Source organism: Macaca fascicularis, chromosome 1 (assembly GCF_037993035.2).
Source record: "Macaca fascicularis isolate 582-1 chromosome 1, T2T-MFA8v1.1".
Lineage (NCBI taxonomy): Eukaryota > Metazoa > Chordata > Mammalia > Primates > Cercopithecidae > Macaca > Macaca fascicularis.
The window spans coordinates 218,405,719-218,422,007 of record NC_088375.1 but is presented as its reverse complement, the minus strand read 5'-3'; the positions used below and the strand labels follow the sequence as shown (position 1 = coordinate 218,422,007).

General features: G+C 43.1%; 1 protein-coding gene and 1 pseudogene across 6 annotated transcripts in view; one reads left to right on the top strand and one right to left on the bottom strand.

Annotated features, from left to right (window-relative positions):
- NBPF1 (NBPF member 1) overlaps nt 1-9,572 on the bottom strand; it is a 30,780-nt gene extending 21,208 nt beyond the window's left edge. For 2 of the 6 annotated variants that reach the window (XM_074018932.1, XM_074018937.1), the window contains exons 1-10: nt 9,444-9,572; nt 8,745-8,851; nt 8,331-8,644; nt 7,040-7,193; nt 6,728-6,937; nt 4,840-4,942; nt 3,794-4,008; nt 2,662-2,734; nt 1,990-2,201; nt 424-633 (exon numbers count right to left, since the gene is read on the bottom strand). In XM_074018932.1, the coding sequence (XP_073875033.1) occupies nt 424-633; nt 1,990-2,201; nt 2,662-2,734; nt 3,794-4,008; nt 4,840-4,942; nt 6,728-6,902 (988 nt within the window). In that variant the 5' untranslated portion in view covers nt 6,903-6,937; nt 7,040-7,193; nt 8,331-8,644; nt 8,745-8,851; nt 9,444-9,572. Of the gene's footprint in view, nt 1-423; nt 634-1,989; nt 2,202-2,661; nt 2,735-3,793; nt 4,009-4,839; nt 4,943-6,727; nt 6,938-7,039; nt 7,194-8,235; nt 8,645-8,744; nt 8,852-9,443 lie in introns of all 6 variants that reach the window. The other 4 variants (XM_074018933.1, XM_074018939.1, XM_065529299.2 and 1 more) reach the window with 4 other exon arrangements.
- Nucleotides 9,573-12,639: 3,067 nt separating this feature from the next.
- On the top strand, nt 12,640-15,353 carry LOC135964965 (profilin-1 pseudogene; annotated as a pseudogene).
- Nucleotides 15,354-16,289: the final 936 nt, after the last annotated feature.

Sequence of the window (16,289 nt, the reverse complement as noted above, 5' to 3'; positions counted from 1 at the left end):
TAGAACAGAGATTTGCCTATTGGGCCTCAACAGAAGCTTGAACTGAATAAAATTCACTAGCTCGAGACATTTAGAACAACAGACTAGATGTTATTTTTCTGCCAGATCTTACATGGTACAGAGAGGATTCTTGAAAACATGATTTAGCCTCTTGGAGAAAACAGGTCATTCTGTGCCTCTGTCTGAAACCATCACTGAGATTTTAACTCTAGGCCCATCTCCAATTGACTGCAAACATGGAGGTTTCGAAATACTTTGGTACTTCTCTCTTCCAACTTTAACAAAAGGTGAAAATACCCATTTGTATTTTCCTAGAACTACAGGAAGGATTAAATTACTTCTGATGGAGAGAGAATTCCGTTTCTCAGAGAGAAGACAGGACATCATTCATCACTTTTGTGATGGTGAGCTTAGGGAACTTACTGTAACTGTTCTGCCCCTTGGCCAGAAAGTAGGCCACTTGAGTTACAAGATATTTCTCCTTGGTGTTTATGAACTGACGTTTGTTCTCTGCCCGCTGGGGGCGCAGTTTCTCGTTGATTTCTAGAGTGTTCATCTCTGACTTCTCACTGGGCCAAGGGCCCGCAGATACCACCATGCTGATGTTTGTGGTAGAAGAGGTGGAGCCAGGGACTGGGGAGAAAAAATCCAAACACATGATGGGTTAATAACTGGTGAAATCAAATAGGTTGAATCAGGACTGAGGGATGTCACTGACAGCCTCGTCCACTGATTTGAAGATGCTGTTTCCCTGGTTTCACTCTTCTCATCTCCACTCTTGATCTCCTTTAAGTCAACGTGTCTGAGCTACGCAGTCACCTTGAAACCAGGACACAAACACTTCCACTTTTTTCTTGCTTAGAAGTTTCTATAAAGCAAGGCTGGGCACTGAGCTTTTTACCCCATGAGAGGCCAATGTTTCTGTGTAGCTCAAGAGATTGTTTTTTGTTTCATTAAAATTTTCGTTTGAGGCCGGGCGTGGTGGCTCACGCCTGTAATCCCAGCACTTTGGGAGGCCGAGGCAGGCGGATCACAAGGTCAGGAGATCGAGACCACGGTGAAACCCCGTCTCTACTAAAAATACAAAAAATTAGCCGGGCGCGGTTGTGGGCGCCTGTAGTCCCAGCTACTCGGGAGGCTGAGGCAGGAGAATGGCGTGAACCCGGGAGGCGGAGCTTGCAGTGAGCCGAGATCGCGCCACTGCACTCCAGCCTGGGCGACAGAGCGAGACTCCGTCTCAAAAAAAAAAAAAAAAAAAAAAAAAAATTTCGTTTGACTCGTTGGTTGGTTTTGGTTTTTTATGTTTTGTTTGAGAGGGAGTCTCAGTCTGTCGCCCAGGCTGCAGTGCAGTGGCACGATCTCAGCTCACTGCAACCTCTACCTCCTGGGTTCAAGTGATTTTCATGCCTCAGCTTCCCAAGTAGCTGGGATTACAGGCACAAACCACTATGCCAGCTATTTTTTGTATTTTTAGTAGAGATGGAATTTCGCCATGTTGGCCAGGCTGCTTTCGAACTCCTGACCTCAGGTGATCTGCCCACCTCACCCTCCCAAAGTGCTGGGATTACAGATGTGAGCCAGCGACCCTGGCCAGAGACTTCTTATTAACAGCTAAGACAAGCCAATGAAAAGGAGAGAGAGTCTAGCCTGAGAAAAGTGAATGAGGGTGGGAGGATCATCTGAGCCAATCCTCGCACCTAAGCCTCCTGAGCAGTTGGGACTATAGGGGAAAGGAACATGCCTGGCTACTGTTTTGTATTCTTTGTAAAGATGGGTTTCACCATATTCTCCAGCCTGGTCTTGAACTCCTGAATTCAAATGATCCTCCCACTTGGGCCTCCCAAAGTGCTGCGAATATATGTGTCAGTCACTCCACCTAGCTTCATCCTAGTTTCTGAGTAAACCAATATGTACCTATACAGCCTGTACTCAGAATGGATCTTCCGTAGTCTAGACAGAGGTATAAGACACAAGGAAAATAGAGGCTACCTGGGACAAGGTTTAGAGCATCCTGCCATCCATCAGGAGATGATTCACGGTCTATAAGCAGAGTCGAGTCCACTTGGTCTTCCTCAAATGTGATTTTGGAGTTCTTGTGAGGCTGGTTGGACTCAGAAGGGCCATAGCTATTTGAACAAGTGACGGCACATTCCTCCACTGAGTCCTCAGGGATCTCCTTTTCTTCTGCCTTCCGCACCTCCCTGATGAGGTGAGATAGAGATGCCAGAAGATTAAACACAGAGGGATTGGACCCCAGGGAGACCTAGCCGGTTTTGACAGGAGGCATTAGGAGAGTGGTCACAGAAAGCAAACAGGAGGCTCCCTTTAAGAGGGAACAGTCAATCCTCTTCTCTCTGCAACACAGCATGGCAGCCACGGGAGACTGAGAGGAAGAGGGCAACTGGTGTTCATTGCACTGCACAGATAGGAGCTGAGAAAGAAGAAGACTCAGCTCTCCCTGTACAGTACAGACATCACACTCGCCACACACAGAGAAACACAACAGCTGCCACACCCTGTGTCTAAGTTGGGTTGAATTTCACATACTGTGGCCAAGGGAATACAGACTTTTGGCTCATCATAGATGCCAGAGAGGGTGTGCCTCTTAGACCTTTTTCATATGTCAAAATCCATTACTTGCTCCTGATTATTCAGGGTTACCTGGGGGCACATGACTCCTGTACTTTCTCAGCCTCCTCAACTTTAACATCTTCATCGTTATCTTCATCATTTTCTGTAAATACAGAAGTGTTCGTTCAGATATTTCACACTTCACACTCTATAAGCACAGTCAGCCCAATGTGCACAGAGACATGAACATCTAGGCATGGGTCACCATTCAACTGAAAGCCCTCAGGTTTTACTTTAACAAAATGCCCTGGCATGGTTTCCTGTTCCATCAGGCAATGCATTTCTGCTCTGGAGGGCCACCATCAAGATGTGGCCAAATATTGAAAAGACCCTTTGTTGCCTATATCACTGGGGACTTGTGCAGCCTCCCTCGGGACTTTGGCAGCTGTCTCCATCATCCCACCAGAAATCTGATTCCCAGGCACAGGCTTGGTGCCCTGTCATAGTTCGCATTTCGAACCTAATTCTTTCTCTTAGGAGCGGACAAACTGGCCCCACAGTCCTCTATGTATCAGGAGACTTCACAGGCCCTCCATGTGGCTTCTCCTGTGTTATTCAGGGACATGCTCTCCATGGGGAGTGCTCCAGTCTGAAGCACCTCCTACCACCAAATGCTCCCACGTCAAGTGCCTTCCCCAACACCACACGGCGAAGGGCTTTATCTCATTTTCAAAAGCAGTCGTAAGTGTTGCCACATTTGGATGCTTCAGAACCTTGCAAGAGACAATGTGCCTGCCTTTGCAGATGGAGAGAGAGAATCTCACGAGGGAAAAATCACTCACTCACCAACACTTACTAAGAACATTGCCAAAGAGACAGCCTGGGAACCTTCATTCTTAGTCCAGAGCTCTTTTCACTCTAACAAGCACCCTCCTGTCACAGCCTCCTTCCTCTCCTTTACAACTAGAGAGATGTTGCCTCTGGCTCCAAAGACCATCTTCCATCAAGGAAGGAGGGACATTCCCAATACTGTGACCTCCAACCCCATGGGTTGCAGGGTTTCCCATCTCTGATCTCACCCAGGAAGTCCTGGTCATGTCATGGCCACATATGTTTAGTGGAAAAAAACACCACCGATACAACTGTCATTGTGAAAGTACGAACGTCTGGAGTCTCTCATAAGCCTGGGGTTCTGGGTCATCAGGTCCTATGGAAACCTTACCTGGGGTGAGCTTTTGGACGAGGTGCTGTGCCAGCCTACAGCCCTCGGCCAGCTGTTCTTGAAGGTCCCTCCCCCGGGAGTTGGGCGGCTCATCCGGAGTGAGGAGGGCCTGGAGATGCTGATTCAATGCGCGGGAGGCATCTCTCCCTTCCTGCAACTTCTCCCTTAACTGGCTCAGCTCTCGTTCCTGAGACTGAACCAGGACTTTATATTGCCTAAGGTGAGATAGTAGAGAAAATTGAACAGTGGAAAGGGTGAGTGATCAGTTCCAATATTGCGACAGAGATTTCTGAGACAATGTCCTCAAGGAGACCTCCAAGGAGAAGGTCAGCAAAGATTTCAAATGTCTGTGGCCAAGAGAAAGAACAAAACATGGTTTACAGGCTTCCTCTATATCAGAGAGGGCTCCTGTAAGATCCTTGACAATGTTCCATTCATCTTTCCCTTCTCTAAACAAAAGTAGGTGTCTTCCTTATTCACTTTCAAAAAGACATTCATCCTTTCAGTTCCTCACTCTGGCCATGGACATTTCCATGTGAAAATACATATAGTGCATCTCGCAGTCTCTAGATGCAAAGCCATGGACAGAAATGAGGCCCCTTGCAGAGGGGACCAGTCGAAAAGATGAAAGAAGAAAAGAATGACAGGCTCCAGAAGGCAACACTGATTGACCGAAAGGATGAGAAGCCGCAGTCAGTCAGGAGGTGATGCCGACTATGGGTAAGTGGGGTGGTGATGGCGCACCATTTTGAGTACACTGAATGCTGTTGACTGGTTCCCACTCCTTTAGTTAATTTTGTGTTATGCAAATCTCACCTCAACAATTACTTATTTCAAAACGAGAAATCATGCCTCTGAGAAACAACTGCAACCCATAACTTATTATTATACTTGTTCTCTGTTTCATAAATCTTTGTGTGTTGTGAGCCTGCCATGGCAATTCCTGCCCTTCCCCAGACCCAGCTTAGCTCTTACTTCACCCCGCCGAGCGGCTGTACTTCAGAGATTTACACACCTGCCCACCTGCCTGCATAGGGCCCCCTCACCTGAGCTCTTCAGCTTGCCCGAGCTGCTCTGCAAGCTTCTCCTCCTTCAACTGAAGCTCATCCCGCAGCATAGATTTTAGGAGGTCTTTGCACTCTTCATAGTCTGAGAAAAGACAGACACACCGGCCCCAGTGAAAAGCTGGACACACAGCGGTGGTCACTGCCTACAGGGCAGGAGCCAGGTCCGTCCCAAGGACATAACTGACCCCAGTACCAGGCTCTAGGCAGGGATTTCCACCCCTTTACTCTTCAGTCTCCTGACTTTCTGGCATCTCATCCTCCAAAATTTAGAGACAAACAAACCGAAACTCAAGGGCACATCAAGGAAGTTGACAAGATGATTCAATCACAATAAAGTGGAGTCAGAATTCACAGCCCCTGAGGTGTGACTCTGCATGCGGGGCCACTTCCCCAAGCCTTGCAGCCTCTCCTCCAAAACACTGCACTGGGGCATGAAGTAGAGATTTCTTGGACAGTTGGGAAGGCCCCTAGGACTATGAGACTGATGGTTTCCATTTGGGAATTACAAGGACAAATATGTCAAAGATCTTAAAAATCTTTGATTTTTAAATCATATCTGCAGATAAGATTTTAAGAATCATAACAGAAACATAAAGTATGAGACATAAGACCACAAGACTATGAAGGAAATATGCCCTAATACTAACAAAGTTGCTGTTAATTTATAAACAGTAGAATGAAGAACTAATAGATAGTGTTTACCCTGTGCCAATAAATGTTCCAGGAGATTGACAAGAAATAACTCATGTAACTCATTGCAGCAATTTACAGAGGTAGGTATTACTGTAGCACCCTATGAACAGATGAGGAAACTGAGGGACAGACAGGACAAGCAAGTTGCATGCAGCCCAGGAGACAGATTCAGGGTTCCTGCTCTGCACACTGCACTACTACTTCCACACATCCTGGGGTGCGATCTTTCTTCCTCTTTAGGAACAAAAGCCTGTGCCTGAGGAAGCAGGACTTCCCTCTCACCAGGGTACTCTCTGCTTTTTCTTTTCTTTTCTTTAATTTTCTTTTTTTATTTATTTATTTTTTTTTTTGACGAGTCTTGCCCTGTCACCCAGGCTGGAGTGCAATGGCGTGATCTTGGCTCACTGCAACCTCTGTCTCCTAGGTTCAAAGGATTCTCCTGCCTCAGCCTCCCGAGTAGCTAGAATTACAGGTGCCCACCACCATGTCCGCGTAACTTTTGCAATTTTAGTAAAGACGGGGTTTCTGCATGTTGCCCAGGCTGATCTCAAACTCCTGACCTCGTGATCCACCCGCCTCAGCCTCCCAAAGTGCTGGGATTACATGACTGGGCCACCTTGCACGGCCCCTACTCCCTGCTCTTGATGCTGTCGGTTATAGATACCACAGGTTCTATTAGAAGCAGACTCCTCTTGAGGCCCCACATAGCGGGTACTGTGTACTATCACCAAATTTCCCTCAGGGTCCCTAGAACAGAGCTTGGCCTATTGGGCCTCAACAGAAGCTTGAACTGAATAAAAGTTCACTAGTCTCAGACATTTAGAACAACAGACTAGATGTTATTTGTCTGCCGGATCTTATATGGTACAGAGAGGATTCTTGAAAACATGATTTAGCCTCTTGGAGAAAACAGGTGGTTCCGTGCCTGTGTCCAAAATCAATAACTGCTATTCTACCTCTAGGTCCATCCCCACCTGATGGCAAACAGGGAAAGTTTCAAAATACTTTGGTACCTCTGTCTTCCAACATTAACAAAATGTGAAAATACCCATTTCTATTTTCCTAGAAGTAAGGGAAGGATTAAATTATTTTTGATGGAGAGAGAATTCAGTTTCTCAGAGAGAAGACAGGACATCATTCATCACTTTTGTGATGGTGAGCCTATGGAACTTACTGTAACTGTTCTGCCCCTTGGCCAGAAAGTAGGCCACTTGAGTTACAAGAAATTTCTCTTTGTTGTTTATGAACTGATGTTTGTTCTCTGTCCGCTGGGGGCGCAATTTCTCGTGGATTTCTAGAGTGTTCATCTCTGCCTTCTTACTGGACCAAGGGCCCGCAAATACCACCATGCTGACGTGTGTGGCAGAAGACGTGGAGTCAGGAACTGGGGAGAAGAAACCCAAACACATGATGGGTTACAAACCGGTGAAATCAAATAGGTTGAATCAGGACTGAGGGATGTCAGTAACTGAAATTCTTAACTTACTGTTGAGAAAAACGAGATCAGTCCCCACAGCACTTTAGGATCCTTAACCACAAAGACAAGGTTCGAGGTGTCTGAGTTCAGAGCTAAGGCACTGCCAGTGGCTCAGAGTCTCACAAGAGTGAGGAAGATTGTGGCCAGCGTGCCAGGTAACGGTCTGCAGTTGCAATAACAGAATTAGAAGGTGGGGGTGTCATGGAATCTTAGGAGCCTGCGTTCCAATTGCCCCGGCTTGGCTGAAACACAGGCACTCTGGTCTCACCTGAGGGTCACCACCAATGGGCTCATTCCTTCAGCATTCACTCTCAATATTCATGTACCTTTGTGACAATGCCACAGACCCATCTCTTTCCCAATACATCTAAGCACATTCCTCACTGTTTATCTCTTGTCTGTACAACATCATCAAGGCAGAAACCGTTTCCCAACAGGTTATATTTTCTTAATGGCAGTCATGAAGTCACCCCACCTGCTCCCAGTTAAAACAGATCTTAAGCCTTTTCTGCAAGTGTAAGATATGAAACTTTTAGCCTGCACTGATATCCTCTGCATCTTCTGCAGTTTTTTCTGTATCCACTAGAAAGTGGATGAATAATTCATTTTTTAAAAAAGTTTTCTTTCCTGTCTCAGTATTCTTCTTGCTGCATCTCATTGTTACGTTGATTTCTTTTTTCTTACTGGGGCACCAGTAAGAAAAGCATCTTGGCTTTCACTACACTCTAGACCAGTTTGACATGCCTATGTCCAAAGCTCTTCCTCTATGTGGGTTGATTTGTATTTTCACGACACTGAGCACCACATTTCATACTTGTCAATTGTGGATGTCATTCTAGTGCCTCAAGAGCTCTTTTCAAGGGATCAAGTGATCAAACTCATGTATATAGAGATCTCCTGAAAACATGTATGACCGTCTATCTTAGGAAGTTTCATAAACCTGATGCTATTTGGTTGTTTCCCTTTTGTTTTCCCATATACTGGAAAGAACAGGGCCATGAGCGGCTCTTATGGAATATGTTTTGATATATATTTTGTTGAGTTGGACTAACATCATTCATTTTTGGTTTCATTTCACTAACAGAACATGGCAAGGTCAAGGTTATGGTCAGGGTTGGCTGGTGATCCTCAGTGGTGCAGCAGAAGGTGAGTTTGAGATGAGAGGAATGAGTAGGAAAGAGCAATCCCCTGAGCCACCTCCTCACTTTCTCAGCTTCCATCCCCACCGAGGTTTTGTGAGCCTGGAACTTGGGAGACTGTTCTGTAGCCCAGGTCTCCTAGGATTGGCTGCTGGACTTGCCTGAGTTGTGGGTGCACTGGGTGTGATCCTGGGCCGCTCAGCATTCATGTGGAAGTGAAGGAACGAGGACTGGATCAATCCCATTTGAAGGCGTGCCTCACTGCAGCCCGCACTGTCCTCCAATGACACTGTAAGGATACTGCTTTGAGATGTATCAACAGCTTTAAGTAAATGTATTTTCCGGGGTCTGGGAGACCTGACGTTCTGTGTCATGATGAAAATCTGTCAAGTTTCTTCATTTTAAAAATGATAAAACTGCAGGTTCACAAAGTTACATGGCTTACTTGAGGTCACACAGGGATGAGTTTTCAGCACTGCCAATAAAAGCAATCACAGTCATTATTCAGTCATTATTCCTAGGATCCATATAATTCAGTAAATATTCACATAATTATTTAGTAGATATTCACTGACCAATTCATACAAGGCATTTTGCTCAAAACTGTGCTCATATTTGGACGTCGTATCTTCACCATAATCCTTAAGGTAATGCTATTATCCATATGTAACAGGTAAGAAACCTGAAGAAGAGGGATAGCAAAGCATGTATGTGGACTATTTCCATTTTTTGGTTTTTTGATGCTGGAAGAATGACCAGAATGAGTCACAGGAAGAATATACATACCTGGATTATTTTCCAGGACAGAGGTGTGCCCTCCTAGAGGACTGGGACCAAAATTCTCAAGTGTCTGAAACCTTGCTTTAACATTATGGGAAATAACCTCTATCACCTGGAATTTCCCTGAAACTTTGGAATATACAAGAGAAGTATGAGACTTGGGTCCTCCCTTGGCTGTGTTTAATTCACTCTTCTATGGAATACCAATGATTCTCACTAAGACTTTTGCCTTTTTATAACCACAGTGTATGTTTTATGGAGACGATTTTATACTTTGTTCTATTTAGAAAGAATAAATATGAGCAATGGTTTAGGTGTTATGCCTTGGACTTAATATTTTTCTGATTCCTGTTTTGAGATTAAATTCTCATGGAAATAGAAAAATACTTATGATTTCTCATAAGGCCAAGTTTGTTATTAGTTTGAGTTTTTGAAGATGAAGCACAAAACTTAGATTTGTGCACTCAATTTGGGGACCCACTGATAGCACTGACCTTACAGTTGATGGGATGATTCTTTCTGTTTTGCTGATGAAGAAACTGAGGCACAGAGAGTCTGTAACTTGCCCAAGTTCCCCTTGCTGTAAGTCCTGGAGCCAGATCTCGGGTGGAGCAGCCTCTTCCCCACCCCCTTCTCACATTTTCCAATCCAGCTGGGTCAGTTCCTTCCAGGTACATGTTTTGCTCCCTCATACCTCATTTCTGAAAAAAGGAAAACTTCTGGAATTTAACTTCTTTCATCTAATACATTTCCTCACAACATGCTGCCAGCATCACATTCTGGTCACTTACTATTAAAGTGAGATCCTTTTTTTTTTTTCTTTCCTTTCTGAGACAGGGTCTTGCTCTATCACCCAGGCTGGAGTGCACCGGTGATTATAGATCACTGCAACCTCGAAATCCTGGGCTCAAGCGATCTTCCTACCTCAGCTTTCCAAGTAGTTGGAACTCTAGGCGCACATCACCATTTCTGGCTAATTTTTTATTTTTCATAGAGACAAGGTCTTGCTATGTTGCTCAGGCTGGTTTTGAACTTCTGGCCTCAAGCGATCCTCCCACCTAGGCCTCCAAAAGTGCTGGGATTACAGGAGTGAGCCACCGAGCCTGGCCTGAAATGTTTTTTTTTTCCTTTTTTTTTTTTTTAATGAAAATACAGGACATGGAGATGTGGAAAGACACTTTGCTTTATTACTGTTATCATTATTTCTATAGTATAATTCATATATCACAAAATTCACCATTTTAACCACACATTTCAGTCTTTTACCATATTCCAAAAGTTTCACAACCATCACCACTACCTCATTCCAGAATATTTTCATAATGCCAAAAAGCATGCCTGTACCTACGGGCAGTCACTCTTCAATTCCCCCCTTCTTGCTGTCTCTGACAACCACTAATCTACTTTCTCTAGATGTACTTGTTCTGGGCACTTCCTCTGTATGGAATAACAAACTGTGGCATTTTCCATCTGTTTCTTAGCATACTGTTCTCAAGTTTCATCCTTCGTAACCTGCATCAGTACATGAACTTTTATGGCCCAATAATATGCCACTATATGGTTACACCGCATTTTGTTTATTCATCAACTGATGGTGGTTTAAGATGTTTCCACTTTTTAACTATTAAGAATAATGCTGCTATGTACAGCTTTGTACAAGTTTTTGAGTGAACACCTGTTTTTCATTTTCTTGGTTATAAGCCTAGGAGTGCAACTGCTGCATCATATGTCACCTTATGTTTAACTTTTTTTTTATTGTTAAACTTTTTGAGGAACTCACACACTGTTCACCAAATTCAGTAGCTATGCCATTTTACATTCCCAACAGTAACATATGAGAATTCCATATTCTCCATAACTTTCCAAACATATATTGTCTTTATTTTTTTCTTAAGTCATAGTACTGGGTGTGAAGTGGTATCTCATTTTGGTTTAAATTTACATTTTCCTAATGATGAAAAACATTGAACATCTTAGCATGTGCTTCTTGGCCATTTGTGTGTTTCCTTAGAGAAACCTCTACTCACAGCTTTCTTCCCATTGTTAAATTTGGTTGGTTGTCGTTTTTTGCTCAGTTATATGAATTCCTTATATACTCTAGGTATTAGACCTGTGTCAAATATATAATTTGGAAATAGTTCTCCCATTATGTGGATTATCTTTTCACTTCCTTGACACTGTCCTTGGAAGCATATAAGTTTTTATTTTAATGAAGTCCATTTCTCCATCTATTTTTGGATTGTTTGTGCCTACTTAAAAAATGTGTAATCCAAAGTCACAAAGATTTGTACTTGTTTTCTTCAAGACATCGTTTTTTGAAGGAGAACTTTCCTGGGTTGTAGAGGAGGGTGGACATGGTTTATTTATGCCTCCTGTCCATTACCGATGTTTCTCCTGATTGTTATTCATAGGCTCACCACCCCTCCATGCAGCATCCATGGCCTGTAACAGAGCTCTGGGGACTGATATCCTTCCACTGACTTTGGCGCTGGTAAGAGCCCTGGTCTGTGGTTCAGCTTGGCCTTAACCCGACCCACTTGCACATATTCCTCAGGCCCTTTAGAGTTGAAGCTGAGAGCCTCTCTGAGAATGCTTGCCAGCCCATGCTGTTCTAAGGCTGGAGCAAACTTCCTCTGTCTATTCCAGACAGAGGAGATTGCAGGGGTTGGACTCAGTCAAGACATCTCTGGTGTTAGAAAGTAGACCTGTTTCAGGGTTTGGGGAAGATTGTTCAATATGAACTAGGTCCTCTCTAATTATTTTTACTATATGTGTGACTTCTTTCCAGAAACAAAGGAATAATATTTATCTTAGAACATTCTGTCTATTCTTTGTCAATTGTTGTTTGTCTACAATTTTCACATGGATAAAGGAGAGTTCAGTGTAAATATATTCTTAACAATTAATTATGGTTCATGTCCGCTGCCATGCGATCATATTTAAATCTATGAACTAGCCTGTCACTTAGGTATTATCCTGTTCCTGATGAAAAAACAAACTCAGAAAGATTGGAAAATTTCCCTAGGTCACAAAAGTAGTGAGGAGAGGAATAAGAATTAGAAACCAGTTCCTTTTGGCCTTCAAAGCTACTCTTGTACCATTAGATCAAACTGATTTACATACCTTTGCTGGAATTCGTCTCAGAGTTTATGGTTCTCACTTGATTTTCCCAAGGAAAGAGTGTGCCACTTTAATATCATTTCAAACTTTGAAATTTAAAACTCTTTTGTATTATACTTCTTTTAATCTTTGTTCTATTCCATTGCTTTTGGTTTCTTCTCAATGGATCCCTCTTATTTCTAGGCTAAATATTTGTTATCTATTTTTTGTCAATTTTCAATTGTTGAGTGTTTCTATCTCTCTCTTTGTTGTATGCTGACAGTTCTTCACTGAGGTATAATTTGCATAGAGTATCCTGCAAAAAACCTAAAAGTACAGCTTAACACATTTTAATATAATTATACATTGTATAATAACACCCAGTTAAAGACAGAGAACATTTTCCTCCATGCCACAAAGTTCTGATGTGGTCCTTGCCAGTCAATGCTCATCCCCCAAATGAAGAAGATATTCTGAATGTTGTCACTGCCTTAGTCTCTGTGTCCTGCTAGAAAGGAAGACCAGAGGCTGGGTAATTTATAAAGACAAGAGGTGCATTTTGTTCATAGTTCTGCAGGCTGCACAAGAAGCATGGCACCCGCATCTGCTCCTCATGAGGGCCTGAGGCTGCTTCCACTTGCAGCAGCAGGTGAAAAGCAACCAGAGTGTGCAGAGATCATATGGTGAGAGAGGAAGCAAAAGACAGCAAGTAAAGGTGAGAGGCACTTTTTAATAACCGGCTCCTACAGGAGCTAAGAGAGAATTCACTCACTACCTTCTCCCAGGGCGGGGATTAATCTATCATGACGGATCCGCTCCCATGACCCAAACACCTACCATTAACCCCCACCTCCAACACTGGGGACCACATTTAAACATGTGATTTGGAGGGGACTAATATTTAAACTAGAGCAGCCACCACAGATTAATTTTGCTTGATCATGTGCTTCAAAAAAATGGAATCATTTTGGCTAGGCCTGGTGCCTCATGCCTGTAATCCCAAGACTGCAAGGCTGAGGTGGGCAGATCACCTGAGGTCAGGAGTTCAAGACCAGCCTGGCCAACACGGCAAAACCCTGTCTCTACTGAAAATACAAAAATTAGCCAGACGCGCTGGCAGGTGCCTCTAATCACAGATACTTGGGAGGCTGAGGCAGGGAACATTTCTTGAACCCGGGAGTCAGAGGCCGAGATCGTGCCACTGCACTCCAGCCTGGGGGACAGAGTGAGACTCCAACTCAAAAAAATAAACAAATGGAATCATTTAGTAGGTTCTCTTGTTTTCACTTATCCTACTCAGGTGGTTATCTATGACACTCATTTCTTTGTGATTTTCCCTTGTTTCATTTTGTTTTGGCCAAGTTATATCCTATTGATTACATGATTATCACACAATTTGAGATTCATTTTTCTGATGGGAGACAGGTTTAGTTGTTGGCTACTGTGTATAAGTAACTATGAATATTCTCATACAATTATTTCTGTGAAGATACGTACTTATTTTCCTGGGTATCTATAGCTGGGGATGGAGTTGCTTGGTGAATGGGAAGAAAATGGACCCAGACTATTGCAAAGTAATTGTATTACTTTACATTGCTATGAAAGATGTAGGCCATTTCCAGTTGCTCTACATTCCCACACACTTAATATTTTTGGTCTTTTAAATTATAGCCATTCTACCAGGTGTGTAGTGATATCTTATGTTGGTTTTCTCACGCTTAATGTTCAGTTAGACATCTTCTTATGGGAAATATCTTCTCAGATTTTTATGTTCATTTATTACTGGGGTGTTTGTCATTTTCTTTGTAATCTATAGGAGTTCTTTATATATTTTGAATGCGTCCATTCAAATATACATATTTTTTGCTATATTATAATTATTTGCTATTTCTGGTCTACAGATAGCTTTTAAGTTGTTAACAACATAATAAGCAGAAGGTTTTTAAAAATGAAGTGCAATTCACTTGATTTCTTATTGCGGTGAGTGCTACAGTATCTAGTCTAAGAAATATTTTCCTATGTCAAGTTCATGAAACTATTTCTCATTTTCCTTTACAAGGTTTCTAATTTGAATTTTCACGTTAAGTTAATTTCAAAGTATGATGGAGAGTGGTTGTTAATATTAACTTTTTAAAACAACAAATATTATTTCACTCATAATCGATTTACTTAAAAGTCTTTCATTTCCCCAATGAAGGGCATTGGCGACTTTGTTTTTAAAACATTCAGAAGTGGCGGTGCGACCACATTCTCACTCACGGGTGGGAACTGAACAATGAGAACACCTGGACACAGCGCGGGGAACATCACACACCAGGGCCTGTCCTGGGGTGGGGGGCTGGGGGAGGGATAGCATTAGGAGAAATACCTAATGTAAATGACGAGTTAATGGGTGCAGCAAACCAACATGGCACATGTACACCTATGTAACAAACCTGCACATTGTGCACATGTACCCTAGAACTTAAAGTATAGTATGTATTATATATATATATTATATATGTACGGCGGTGCAAGGGCCGCTGCACAGCTAGCAGAGCCATGGTGAGGAGGGCAGCGCCTGCCCCGAGCTCTCCGCCTCCCCTGCCCGCCAGCCCAGGCGGCCCAGCAGCAGCGACCAGAGGAGCCCCCCCAGCAGCACAACGGCCAGGCGGATGCCTCTATCCACAGCCTCGTGGCGGACCGGACCTGTTAGGACGCGGCCATCGTGGGCAACAAGGACTCGCCCTCCATCTGGGCCACCATCCCAGGGAAAACCTTTATGAACATCACGTCAGCTGAGCTTGGTGTCCTGGTTGGCAAAGACCGGTCAAGCTTTTTTGTGAATGGGCTGACACTGGGGGCTAGAAATGTACTGTGGTCCCGGATTCACTGCTGCAGGATGGGGAATTGACTGTGGATCTTCAAACGAAGAGCATCGATGGAGCCTCCACCTTCAATGTCACCGGCACCATGACTGCCAAGACGCTAGGCCTGCTGATGGGCAAAGAAGGTGTCCACGGCAGTTTCACCAACAATAAATGTTATGAAATGTCCTCCCTCCTTCAGCCTTCCCAGTACTGACCTCCTTTGTTCCTTCCCCTCCACTGCTCCCCACGGTTTGCCCCCCTTTCCTTCTCATACACACATACACCATTTTAATTTCGGGAGCCGTTACCCCACACCCCTCATTGCTGCCAAAACCACATGGGCTGGGGGCCAGGGATAGAGGGACAGACACCTTCCCCTACTCATACTCCTCCTGTGTGTGGTTGGAAAACTTTTTTGTTTTGAGGGATGTTTTTATGAATAAAAAAGATTCTACTCATTAAATAACTGTTCATATGTGGGCATATTGTTTGAATCTGTATTCTTTTACTTTGATATATTTATGAATACTTACACCAGTACTACCGTTTTAAAATTACTGTAGCTTTAATATCAGGTTTGAAGTCTAGCAGAGTAAGTCCTCCAACTTACTGCTTCTTCAAGACCAACTTGCCTATTCTAGGTTCTTTGATTTTCAAATACATTTTGAAATTAGCTTTTAAATTTCCTTAAAATCTCCTACTAGAAATATTAATCAGAACTGTGTTGATGTAATACGCTAACAACATGGAATCTTCCAATCAATGAAAATGACATATACTTCTCTATTTAGCCTTCTTTCATTTTTCTCACCAATTGCTTTTAGGGGCCTTGTACCTGCTTCACTGCATATATTCTTAAGCATGTAATGATTCCGGCTATTAATCTCTATTATGTTTTATTGCATTTCATTTTCTAGCTGCTAATTGCTAGTATGGAGAAATTAAGATGATGAAATCAATGTTATTAAGTTATAATTTAGGTACAACAGATTGCATCACTTTAAAATGTGTAATTCAATGCATGTTTACAAATGCATACACTAATGGAACTACTGCCACAACCAAGATAGAGGAATTTCCCTACACACCAAAGTTTCTTGGACCCCTTTGCAGTTCATCAGTCTTTCAACCCTCGGCCCCAAGGAGCCGCTGCCACTTCAGGTCCATTTCCTTTTTAACCATTTTCTATAAATGAAATTATACCTGTGTTCTTTTGTGTCTGCTTTCTTTCATACATCAACGTAATTTTAAAATCCATCCATATGAGTATTTGCATCAAGAGTTCATGCCTTGTAATTGCTAAGTAGTATTCCTTTGTGTGGCTATACCATATTTGTTTATCCTTTCACCTGTTATTGGACATTTCTATCCTCCACGTTTGGGCTAGCATGA